The sequence below is a fragment of the Hemicordylus capensis genome, chromosome 5 (genome assembly GCF_027244095.1).
Source record: "Hemicordylus capensis ecotype Gifberg chromosome 5, rHemCap1.1.pri, whole genome shotgun sequence".
In the NCBI taxonomy this organism is placed as follows: Eukaryota; Metazoa; Chordata; class Lepidosauria; order Squamata; family Cordylidae; genus Hemicordylus; species Hemicordylus capensis.
This window is the reverse complement of record NC_069661.1, coordinates 154,360,683-154,373,653: the sequence shown is the minus strand read 5'-3', so window position 1 is coordinate 154,373,653 and position 12,971 is coordinate 154,360,683. Positions and strand designations below refer to the sequence as shown.

At 43.0% G+C, this 12,971-nt stretch overlaps 1 protein-coding gene across 6 annotated transcripts in view; it reads right to left on the bottom strand.

Annotated features, from left to right (window-relative positions):
- ABCD2 (ATP binding cassette subfamily D member 2) overlaps positions 1-12,971 on the bottom strand; it is a 70,280-nt gene that overhangs the window by 31,778 nt on the left and 25,531 nt on the right. For 3 of the 6 annotated variants that reach the window (XM_053253613.1, XM_053253612.1, XM_053253614.1), the window contains 3 exons: positions 12,341-12,462; positions 8,233-8,401; positions 129-223 (listed from right to left, as the gene is read on the bottom strand). In XM_053253613.1, the coding sequence (XP_053109588.1) occupies positions 129-223; positions 8,233-8,401; positions 12,341-12,462 (386 nt within the window). Of the gene's footprint in view, positions 1-128; positions 224-8,232; positions 8,402-11,701; positions 11,926-12,340; positions 12,463-12,971 lie in introns of those variants that run through there. The other 3 variants (XM_053253616.1, XM_053253617.1, XM_053253615.1) reach the window with 3 other exon arrangements.

Here is a 12,971-nt window from a genome sequence, read left to right as displayed (position 1 = left end):
ATGCCTACCTTTCTTAACTTCCCCTCCACACGCTCCTCCAAGCATTTAACATAAGGCACATGAACTCTGTGCTGTTTTCGTGATAATTGTGATGGCAACAATCAGAAGATTCTTGCATATCATCTTACTTTGAAGTTTAGCCTGGAAGCCACCACATCTCCGTTTGGGGTAATAATAGGAACATTTTCACAGATAATTCCATGATCAACATCTATCACTCTTCCTATAAGTAAAAACAAACAAACAACCATGCACATGTTAGTAGATCATACACACGTGGGAAAGAAACACACATACACACACGGAGTCAGATAGAAAGTTTTGTCTTAGGAGGGTCTATTCACACATCAACCTTCATCTCCTACCAATGTTGTTCATACATACAGCAAAATAACCACAAACCTGTCTTATTTTAACTTTTACTTTTAGGTTTTTGACACCAACTTCAAATAAAACCTGTGCAATGGTATATTCATTTGAGATCCATGTTATAAAATTAATCTCCCAATATAGTTTCCACAAGCAAGGAATCAACTAAGGAAAGCCATCTTTAGAAAAGGTTCGTCTTTCAAGATATTTGACACTACTGCATATAATATCTGGCATTTTTATGCACAATGGCATAGCCAGAAATATTGCTAAGGCTCTAGGAAAGACAGTTTTCGCAATATTGTATGGAGATTTTCATATATATTAATGAAACAGATTCCAATTATATGTATGGAAGTTTAAAGCCATGCAAACATGTGTATTCAAACAAACACACTTGTCTTTCCAAGAGCTTCACTGGTGGAATCCATTTTGTTAGTGTTGTACTGATTATATTTCACAGCTTCAATGACACGCAGAACCATTTACAGTTAGAGTGTTCCAATGTAATCTTTACCAAGCATGGCACAGAGGGGCAAGAGACGGTGGGCATTTCCTACCAACTGATGGAAGGGTTGGGAGCTTGCCTTGTATCTCTCACCTGGGACGTCCCCAAGCAGCAGTGCCTCCTCAGAGAGGAGGAGGAGGAGGGAGCTCAACTACTTCATGGTTGCTTTGTAGGGTCAGTACCAGCCCCTGCTTTGGTGAAGGCAACTCCTACACCACCACCACCTCCTCCTCCATCTCCACCCCCTTTCCTCCTCTTCTTTGCTACCCCATGCCAGAGGGAGAGAGAGTGAGAGTTTCTTGTTGCTAGGGAGACAGGGATTATTTGTGGCTGCTGCCGCCATGGAGCAGCCCTCCTCTTTTTGGTGTGAACATTTTGGCCAGCAGGAAGTTGGTGACGGGGCGCAAGAGGTTCTTTTGCCTCTTGTGCGTCCCCAGCCGTGGCAAGGGACCCTACAGGCATGCATGTGCCCTGGCAACATATCAAGGCATAGGCGTGCCTGCTGCCAGCAGGGCTCGCTCCTCTTGCCGCAGCCAGAGCAGGGATCCCTTGCAGAAGGGAGCCACAGTGCAGTGGGGAGATGGGAGCAACATGCACCCTCCCAATGTCGGTGCTCCACTGCCCTGCGGTCCTTGCTTACTACGTTGCGCTGGTCCTGTACTTCTTTCTCTGCCTCACTTGCAGCAATGCAGAGGGGAAAAAGCACCCAGCCAGCTTGAACAAAACACTGACTGGGAAGAAGAGGGGCTGTGCCTCATGCTCCCAGCCAATGAGCACTTAGTTTGCCAGCTAGATGTGGGAGGAGAAAAAGGGGGTGGCCTGGGAGAGGAGCAAGGGGGCACCATGGCAGCCTCCCTGATCCTGGTAGCTTAGGGATATTGGTCCCACCTTGGCCAATGGTGGCCACACCCCTAAGCATGGTAATGGATGCCTCAGTGTGCACCCGGAGAAAATGGCCACAGGCTCTCCATGTGACTATATACAGTCATGCAGTAAGCTCTTATATGGCTACCATCCAGTAGGTATTATGATTTATTTATAAAATATTATATTATGATGATTTATTTATATTTTATACTGCCCCATCTGATAGCTCTTATTATAGCACTATTTAATACTGTAAATAGTGGTTTACAATAAATGAAAAGAGAGAGAGAGAAACTAACAAACAAAGAATTAAAAGCATCTAAAACAATGTAAAAACAGGGTTTTAAAAGTAAGGGCTCTTTTGAAAGCATATTGCTGAGCCTCAGATTCCTCTGAGGAGTGCATCCCACAGCCTAGTAGCAGCTATGGAGAAGGCCCAATCTGAATCGCCAACAGTGACAGCTGGAGACAGACCTCTCCAGATGACCTTAATGTGCGATGGAGACATACAGAAGATGTCACTCTCTAAGATAACCCGGACCTAAGCCATTCGGGGCTTTAAAGGTAATTACTAACACTTTGGATTTGGCCAGGAAGCATATTAGCAGCTCATGCAACTGTTTAAGAACAGGCATAATATAGTCCCTCTAGGTCATTCAAGAGACCAATCTGACTGGTACATTTTGAACTAACTGAAGTTTCCAGAACAGGTCCCTTTCTGTCCCTTTAACAGATGCACAAAAGGGAACTTGAGCAGGTACAGCTTTTCTTTCCCCTGCATGCAAGTTGCCACTGCTCAGATACACTCTTCTGTGCATCTCTTAAAGGTGTAGAAGACCTGTCCTCTTTTCCATATAACAACCCAACAGATAGAGGCAGCCCCTACATAGAGCACACAGCAGAAATCAAACTTGGAGGTTATCAGGGTTCAGATATTCATGTGAACCATCTCACTCAGTCTTTACCTCAGAGTCTTTAAGTTTAAAAATACTTCTTGGCTTCATCTTCATTAGTATTAAAGAGTATAAATTGTGTTAGAGGCTGTTTCTTTTAAGTCCCAGAAGTTGGACACGAACATTCTTTCCTGAAGGAAGAGCCTTGAGCTGGCATATACTGCAGTGTGCTGGGTCACACAGGAACACTCCTGGGAGTTTGCCACACTGGCTTTTAGTTCACATCTCTTGCAGATTGGAAGTGTGCATTCACATATTGGCCAAATTTACCCTGAAGTTCCTGCGGGCTATCAGGGAGCACTTCACACACAAATTCAGATTTTTCATTGCATGTCAGAGTGTAGCCCGATTTATATTCAGAGTTTAAATCCACTTTTTGCATCGGTGTTTTAGGGCAACTTCAAACTGGAAGTAAAGCCTCACAGTAAGCTCACGGTAAACTGCTATCTGGGAGAGCTCCTTGCTCTTGCCAGTTGGACAAGAGAGCATGGCTCACTCATTGCTAACACAGGGATGTCACTGCTGTTTTCTGTGAAGTGAACCATTGTGCCAAAAGGAGATTTAATCCAAGATTTGCACTTATTCAAATCAAAATAAAAGCTACTAGCTGGGCCGGGTGCAGAGCATCTGCACCTCCGGCCAGCCCAGCCACTGCCTCAGTTCCCCACCCCACATGCTGGCATGCTCGGCTTTCTGGCTGGCCACTCCCCCCTCCCCCACCGTTCGCTTCTTGCTCCCCTTCCCATGCTTTCTGACAGGCCAGCTGGCCAGCCCGCTTCCTCTTCTCCCCCACCCCAGGCTTAATGGCTTGCGGACCAGCCGGAAAGCCAGCCCGCCATCTACTCCCACTCCTTTGTCCTGGCAGCCGGGCAAGGTCGGCCTGCCGCCGCCTTCTCCAGCGGCCAGGCTAGGGCCAAGCCAGCCCGCTGGCGGGCACTCTCCTTCCCAGCCGCCGGTGGGCACTTTCCCTCCCTGCCTGCCAGCAGACGTTCTCCTTCCTGGCCAGCCTAGTGGCGGGCTCTCACTTTCCCTCCCTGCCGGCCGGCCTGCTGGCGGACAGTTTCCCTCCTGCTGGAGGCCACAATTTTCTCTCTCTGCACCTGTTGCTAGTCCGGCAGCTGCTTGCGAACTCTCGCGAGAGCTGCCACACATGGGATTCACGACGGGTACGCCTAAGAGAAATAAATGTTTAGATTGTTTGCCAGATTGCTTCATTATTACACCTGTGAGCATTTCTCCAAAGATTAAAAAGAGTTAATATTTATTTTTAAATATTCCAGATATGTGCTAAGGACCAACTATAACAACACTTCCACACTATAACCGCTATTTGACGAGCTATTTTTAGGTATACCCTCCCTTTTCCACCACTCCTTTTTAGTGACACTAAAATGACAGACTGAACAAATAAAATGGTGGAACCTTATACATCATAAGTCTATCCTTATTACAGACTTCTGTTCAAGAGTATTAAAAGAAAAGTGAGGGTACAAGTTAAAACAACAACTTCAGAAGCAGTTAGAAATATTTGAAGTAGGCATTTTCTCCTTTATGGACAACATGCTACATATAAAGCCTGTAATCTTCAAACCAGACTCTGGAATAGTTCCTGTATAATCAGTGGTGCTACTTCAGGACAACTAAAGAGCAAGCGGTTTGTGAATTCTAGCATAATCACATCTCTTGCACGGGCAAAAGATCCCTCACTTCATTGCAATGGAGGGACAAAATCCACACATTCAAAGAAACATACTGTATGTGTAGGATTCCCTCTATGGAAAGCAGAAAAGAACTTCCAAGTGGTAGACTTCGGTGCCATTCAGTTATAACACTAAGTCATGAACTAAGACATGAGTGTTATGTGAACAAGCCTAAGGGAGTATTTATTTTTTATTTTATTTATATAGCGCGTGACTCCAAAGACTCTAGTATGGTTTGACATCCTGGTTTGTCCTAAATATAGTGACATAATAAAGCATAGCTCCATGTTTGTATATCATGGAGAGCCATGATTTGTTCTTAAAGTGAAAGCAGAAGGGGAAGTTTTCACTTTCTTTCTCTCATGTGCAACAGAGGAGAGGTGAAAGGGGAGCTTAGTGCTATGCACTAAGCCATGGCATAGTGCTGCATCTGAATCAGGCCTTTCCGTCTTTAGAATACATGATTACAACTCAGGAAAATGCATTACCTGCAAGCATTTGACAGCATGTATACATTAAAGAATATTTCCTCCCACTTTTTCCTCTTCAGCACCTCTCTGTAAGAACTAGACATTATTTTGTTCAACTCCCCCGAGTCAGAAAAGTCCTATCTCCTTTGGCAAGACCCTAAAATGCTGAGAAAACTGAGAGACATTAACAGCACTACTTTGGAATAATAAAAGCTAGGGATCGTCTAACAAGGACGACTCCAGGGAGGAGTGGTTTCCCCACTCCCTCATCCACCAGACTGGAACGTTACAGCAAAGTTTGAAAATATTAAGCAGGCTTCATTAATAAGGTATACAGTCACAGTATTGTCCTAAAGCTTCAGTTATTTTAAAAGGCCTTTGTTGTTTAAAGGTGCCTCATTTACTCCCTCTACTCCAGAACAAGCAGGAGAAGCCAGTTCAGCTGGGTAAAGTAAGAGACTTAACCAGATTCCCAGGAGCCAGGCCAACTCCTCAGCCTCCTTCCTAGCCAGGAAATGAGCTGGGTGAGACCATGTGTGCATGGTCATCTTCATTTCAGCTGGCCTAGTACCAACTTCTCTCTCCACACACCAGTCTTTTCTGCTACATTGTCTTACGTAGGAAGAGCAAACTAACATGGAAAGCAGATTGGAAGAGTTAGCCTAATCCAAGAAGGCAGCATTTTCTAAGAGAAATTTGGTCCCTTTTCTGAAAAAGTTTGAAAATTCCAAGCAGGCTTCATTAATAAGGCAAATAAACTATCACTTTAATCTCTATAAGTATTTAATGTACAGCAAAATTCTCACTTCCCTAATAATGTTCTTTGCTCTCTCAAACTAGTTGTTCTGGTCACTCCTGATCCCTGGATGTTGTTGGACTACAATTCCCATCATGACCAAAGGGCATTGTGGGTGGGGATGATAGAACTTATAGTCCAGCAACATTTCAGGACTCAAGTTTGAAGATTCCGTATACAATCAGTTTTTAAAAAACCAAGTGGATGGTTCTCCATAATGAGGGATGTAACATAAGTGGGGTCAGAAAAGCAGCTGAAAGCAAAGAGGTAAGAAGTAGGACTGAGCAAGTCATAAGAATCGGAAGCCGAATTCAGAATTCCCCCTCCCCCATCATGAGGAGGCAGCCAATTGCGGGGCAATTCCAAGACCAGGGAACATGATGTGGGCAAGCTGCGAGGCTGCAGAGAAGGGGGGCTGTGAATGAGTGTGTGGCATTTGGGAAGAAGTGCAGGGATGCCTGGGAATTGTAGTTCTTCCCAGAGCTTCTTCCATAGGAGGGGAGGAGCCATCCTGAGGAACTACAGCTCCCAGGCATCTCTGCACTTCTTCCTGGCCATCCCATGCTCCTTCCCAGCCTCCCCTGCATCGCTCCCAAGATTCTCTGCAGCCACCCAGCTTTCCCTGCACCGGTGCTGTTGCAGTACAGTGGATCAGTACAATACAGCAAATAAGAATTTAAATAACCCATATCCCACCACTGTACTACATGAGGCAATTGCCCCGCAATCGGCTACCCCTTCATGGTGGGGGATGGAAATTCCAATGTGGGCTTCCAGTTCTTTCAGCTTGCATAGTACTAGTAAAAAGTACTTGTCAAAATGTGGGGAGGAGAGCTGGTCTTGTGGTAACAAGCATGAATTGTCCCCTTTGCTCAGCAGGGTCCACCCAGGTTTGCATTTGAATGGGAGACTACATATGAGCACTGTAAGATATTCCCCTCAGGGGATGGGGCCACTCTGGGAAGAGCATCCACATGCTTGCATGCAGAAGGTTCCAAGTTCCCTCCCTGGCATCTCCAAGTTAGGGCTGAGAGAGACTCCTGCCTGAAACCTTGGAGAAAACGCTGCCTGTCCATGCAGACAATACTGAGCTAGATGGACCAATGGTCTGACTCTAGGAATGTACAAACCAGCTCGAGTTTGAACCAGTTTACCATTGAATCGGGCCAGCTTGAGGGCTCACCTTTGGGCTGGACTGGGCCCGGTTCAACTCAAGGTCAAGTTGAACCCCCTGGGCCAGCTCAGGGCTGGTTCAGGGTTCTAAAAGTGGGGAAACATTTTTTTAACTTACCGCTGGGCCTGGCGGCCTCCAGAGGGTATGGCCATGGCTGTGGTGTGTTTGTGTGGGTTGTGTCTGGAAGTTCCCCCTCCTGGGTTTCTATGGGCCATTTTGGCCCTCTCTATGGTCGCGGTGACCATTTTGAAGGCTGTCAGGCATGCACCCTGGCCATTTGTGTGGCTGGGTCATGCGCCTGGGCATTTGCGTCGCTGGACCCAGCAGTAAGTTTTAAATATATTTCCCCACGTTTAGAACCCCAATCTGGCTCAAATATGAACTGAGCTGGGGTTCTCCTAGTTTGGGGTCACAAAACAGAACATGCCCGGTCCAGGTCTGGTTCAGACTCAAACCGAACCAGGCAAACTGGCTTTGTGCACATCCCTATCTGACTCAGTATATGGCAGCTTCCTATGTTGAAGAGAAGGTAAATAATGGGGAGGGAACATTTGGCATTAGACAGGAAATGAGCAAAAGGCAGAGAAACCTTGGTAGGCACATGGATAAACTACATCATTAAGAACCACTGTGAAGTCTAAATGGAAGGGAAATTGGAGACAAGTAGCAGCATATCCCACAGAAACTAGTTACATGAAAAAAAGAGGAGGGCAAAGCACACTGATGATGCTTCCAACATTTGTCTCCATTAGCAGAGGATCAACACCCAATTTACAAATGAAGTTCCTAGGATTTTGGACTACAGGTGGAGGGTAGAAAGTTGCAGGCTTTGCCACATCTAGAAACGAACAAAACTTTCCTTCATGAAGAAAATCATCATGTCAGGGAAAAGGCTGAACTACAACTGAACTAAAACGTTCTATGGCTAGGGATGTTTATATATAGTAAAACATTCAGATAGTCATCTTCTACCTCATATGTATGATAAATCATACATAGTACATGTAACATTTCTGGCAATTTGAAATGATATGTGCCATATATGATTAATTGTATGTCATATCACAATCATATGCACCATGCGATTGATCTGAACATATAGATTATCTTCTATCAGATGCTGAAGGCCAATGTACAGTGCGATTCTGTAGTAAGTCTCACTGTTCTCAGTGCAGTTTATGACCAGGTGATCGTGCACAGAATTGTAGCTGGCAAGATGTTGGGAGAGGAATAGGCATAGCTGGAAGAAGAAGGGATCCAGACCTCTTCTATGAGGCAATGAGAATGGACTAAGTGTGCAAAGGACATTTTTGTTTACGTAGCTGTTCTAGCGGCTTGATAAAAGTTGCACTGAAAGGCATTAAAGAGGAATAATTTTGTAAAAGTTGTAATTACCTTTGATTTCTAATGGGCCATCAGTACGTCTTTCTGTTTTCTCTCTCTTCTTGTTGTTGCTTTCACATTGTTGAGAAACAGCTGTTCTTTTGTAAATGCCTCTCTTCACTTCATCAAAGACTGAAAACATGTTGTACACACGGGCTGTGTAGCCTGCTAACTCTGTGACCTGTAGGACAACACATTATTGTGGGGATATAACAAAAACTAAGTACTGAAGCAAGTACTAAATTTGTCTTATTTTACCAAAGGCTTGGTACGTGCCTTGTAGTCTGTTCTTGATGGGGGGGAAATAAAAGGGCCGCAAGTATTTTGTAGACCATGTTTAGTTTGAATGCACAGACATGATTCCAGACATCCACAGAAAACGTTGCTATTTTCAAAATGGATGACACTGTCATAGATGACCTCAAACAACATATGTGCTGCTTCTCAGAGGAAGAGCGGGATATACAGGTGAAACTCGGAAAATTAGAATATCGTGCAAAAGTCCATTAATTTCAGTAATGCAAATTAAAAGGTGAAACTGATATATGAGACAGACGCATTACATGCAAAGCGAGATAAGTCAAGCCTTAATTTGTTATAATTGTGATGATCATGGCGTACAGCTCATGAAAACACCAAATCCACAATCCCAGAAAATTAGAATATTACATGGAACCAAGAAGACAAGGATTGTAGAACAGAACAATATCGGACCTCTGAAAAGTATAAGCATGCATATGTATTCAGTACTTGGTTTGGGCCCCTTTTGCAGCAATTACTGCCTCAATGTGGCGTGGCATGGATGCTATCAGCCTGTGGCACTGATGAGGTGTTATGGAAGACCAGGATGCTTCATTAGCGGCCTTCAGCTCTTCTGTATTGTTTGGTCTCATGTCTCTCATCCTTCTCTTGGCAATGCCCCATAGATTCTCTATGGGGTCAGGTCAGGCGAGTTTGCTGGCCAGTCAAGCACAGTACACTGTATACTTTTCAGAGGTCCGATATTGTTCTATTCTACAATCCTTGTCTTCTTGGTTCCATGTAATATTCTAATTTTCTGGGATTGTGGATTTGGGGTTTTCATGAACTGTACGCCATGATCATCACAATTAAAACAAATTAAGGCTTGACTTATCTCGCTTTGCATGTAATGTGTCTGTCTCATATATCAGTTTCACCTTTTAATTTGCATTACTGAAATTAATGGACTTTTGCACGATATTCTAATTTTCCAAGTTTCACCTGTAAATGTAATAATAATAATAATGATGATGCTTGAAGCATAATAATAATCCTTGAAGAGCACCTTTGAAGAGCATAATAATAATCCTTGAAGAGCACCTCAACACCATAGGGGCCACAGAAATCTCCATCAGCCAATTACAAAAAGCAGCTTTACTGGGAACAGCCTATATTCTGCGACGATATCTGTAACAGCAGCAACAACATTGACAATAAAATTCAGCCATCCCACATCCTTGGGAAGGACTCGATGTCTGGACAAAACAAACCAGTCAATAACACCTGTCTGACTGTGTAAACAAGAAATAAAAATTTATCATGCCATGCAATGGCATGCCGTTTTAGAGGCATGCAGTGACATTAAATTGGGATCAACTATTATCTGGTGTTGGATATGGAAAACAAATGGTTATGGAAAATGGATATGGATATGGAAAAAAAATCTAAATAAATGCAGTTCTACTGCTTGTCTGTCACAAAAACTTAAACACTTTCCTTGTGTTGCTTAGAAATATATAAAGATTCTAGGGCACTATCAAAACAGTCTCCAAACAGGAGGTTTGATTCATTGCAGAAAAGCAGGGTTTGATGTCTGTTCTTTCAGGATAAGCAACTTTAAGATATGGTCATGCCTCTGATGCCTCCTCCTTTCTTTTTTTAAGTTGTTCTCTTATTTTGCAGAGGGAAACAGGCACCTTGCTGGAGCTTGGATCAATAGTCCTTTGTGACCTCTAGGTTGCCTACACTCAGTTGTGTATGTCTTTCAAAAGTTTAACTCTGTTTCGCCTGAATGTATGCATGTGTGTGCACACACTAACATACTCTTATGAAAGCCAGAACTAGCTGCATGCACCTGCCCCCCACCCCTCTCCCTAAAAAATTAAGACTCTAGCAAATTCATTCATTTGGGTAATTACTCTGGTGAAAGATTATACTTCTTGAACTGGTCTTTGTGTGGGAGGGGGGTCAGGGGGAATCCATGAGCACAGGTATTTCTTTCCATAAGGTTCACACAGAAATTCTAGAATAGTTGCTAAGTACTGTTATGTGGTTTTTAAAATAAGAGTCTCAAAGTTATGAGTATATTTTAAAATTGCCATTTTTAGATATATGTCTATGATTATTTTAAGGATATTATGCTATTTTATGTCATTTACCATTGTATATCTCTCTTTTGGTCATTGACTGTAAATAAAGTAATCTGAATCTGGGGGGGGGGATCCATGAGCACAGGTATTTCTTTCCATAAGGTTCACTCAGAAAACTCAGGATCTCAATATCCCATCAGGTTCTTCAGAGGTACCTCTCCTATGGATAGCACCTGAAACTATTTCTGTGCTTCTGGCACAAGCTTTCATTTCTCCCTGAGCTTGAAGACAGGTTGAACAAGGAAGTCACACCCAAGCTTATGAACTAAGGTAGCTGATATTCCCTAACAACAAGTGATGACACCACCCCAAAATTGCAGTGTTCCATCTCCATCTGCTGGCAGAAAGGACATAGACCAGAACATCTGGGCCAGCTGAGAAGACTGGAAAGAGACATGCTGTTTATATCACAAAACATATTAATAACCATAGTACAACATGAATAAGCAGGCACATTTTTGCCATGGGATTAGTTCAGCTATTTCACCACCCCTTCAGAGAATTTCTTTTTATTTGACTTATTTATTTCAAAACATTTCTTGAATATTCTTTCTTGCCAAGGCAGCTTACAATCAGATCAACAGAATGCCAATATAATTTTAATATAAAATGTTTATACAGTATTTTATAAAGGGGGAGACAATATGGACTGAGATGACCAACAACTGTTATTTATTAAAAACCAGACACACAGGTCCCCATTAATGTGACAGGTAGACCAGAGTAGGAAGAGGCTGTTTGTATTGCCTTCAAAATATAGGTATTTATAATTAAGGTGAGGGTTCAGTCTGTCTTTCTCCTCAAGCAGCCTGGCTTCAAAAATAATTATGTCACAAGCATATCTGTTGGTTGGTTCAAGTTTGGCAGGCTAAAGTATTTCTACATCTAAAAAAGAAGGAAAAAATGATAAACTAATGCGTGTACATATAGTATTACACAGCACTGTTTTCATCAGGAGCAAACAACATGGACACATATTTCATAGTACTGAAGCAAGAGCTTGCAGTAATTTAAAACTACTTGAGAAATGCTACACAGTTACCTTTCTCTGGAGTCTGAATCTGGACTTCTAAGCCTTGAATCAAACTTACCTTAAAATGTGGCCTGCACTGAGTAAAAATCAACCAAATTATTCATACTTTTCTCAACAGAAACACCAAAAGGTTTTACCAAGTCCAAGTAGTATGCAGACTCGAGGCACTATTTAGGGACAGTGGGGTAGAGCTATGATACGAGAAAGGCAAGTTTCTTGTACCTTGAAGAGTTGCACAGAAGAGGGAATTTCAGCAAGTGCAGCTTTTCTTTCCCCTGCATGACAAGCTGAACCTGATGAAATTCCTTCTTCAGGGCATCTCTTAAAGGTACAGGAGACCTCTCTTTTCCATATGGCAGCCCTACAGTGGGGGTGACAATTGCCCCCCGCCATATTTTAGACATGTGATTATTCCTCAGAAAATCTATATCTAGGTTCTTCAGAAAACCTATATCTATGGGTTTCTAATGAGGTATCTAAAAAGCAGTCACAATGAGACCTCTTAAAATATACTGTTCTCTTTAATCTTGGATATCAAGTATAGGCTTTTGAACCTTGCTGTGAATCTTGCCTGCCCCTCCCTCCCTCCCCCGCCAGCTGAATTGCACCTCTGGCTATACAGTTATATTTAATGTCTCCTATATACAGGTTTTGATGTATTATCCTTGCTTTCTTAAATTATGTGTTCATCCAGTACCTCTTTGTAAGAAGACATAATCCTTTCGATAGCATCTGCTCCAGAGGCCAATAAATTCCGGGAAGTAGTAAAGGCTTCTGTTCGCTCACTGACCATTGCTTGTTTCTGACCATCTTCTAATTCTAAAAACAAAGAGGGGAGGGGGAAAGATGGAACAAGCAATATCTTAAGAACAGTCTTGACTCCATGGGAGAAAACTTGCACATAAGGAAATGAAAGGCAGACAAAATTCATGTCATGAAATTAGCTCAGAACCACTCAGCGTTGCCAAATCCTGCCCCAAAGAAGGCTCCTGTCACTGCAGCAGCAACTTGGCAAGGAAATGTTTGGCAGATAACATGGGGTCAAAGTAAGTCACTGCTTTGCAGCAAAGTAAGAAGCAGCATCTGCCAACATTTGCCTGCCATGCAGTCATTAAAGATACAAGACATCTTCAAGCCAGGTTGGGCAAGCCCGACGTCAACATGGAGGAACTGTAGGAGTGGATTTCACAAAGCAAAATACATAATCCCAACAGTGATAAGATATTTACATTTTTCGTCAATCATAACCACCCATCTGTCACCCAGTAATGCTATTACCCCAGGATTTCTGTTACAAAATTAACAAGTTACAAAATAGTTTCAACATC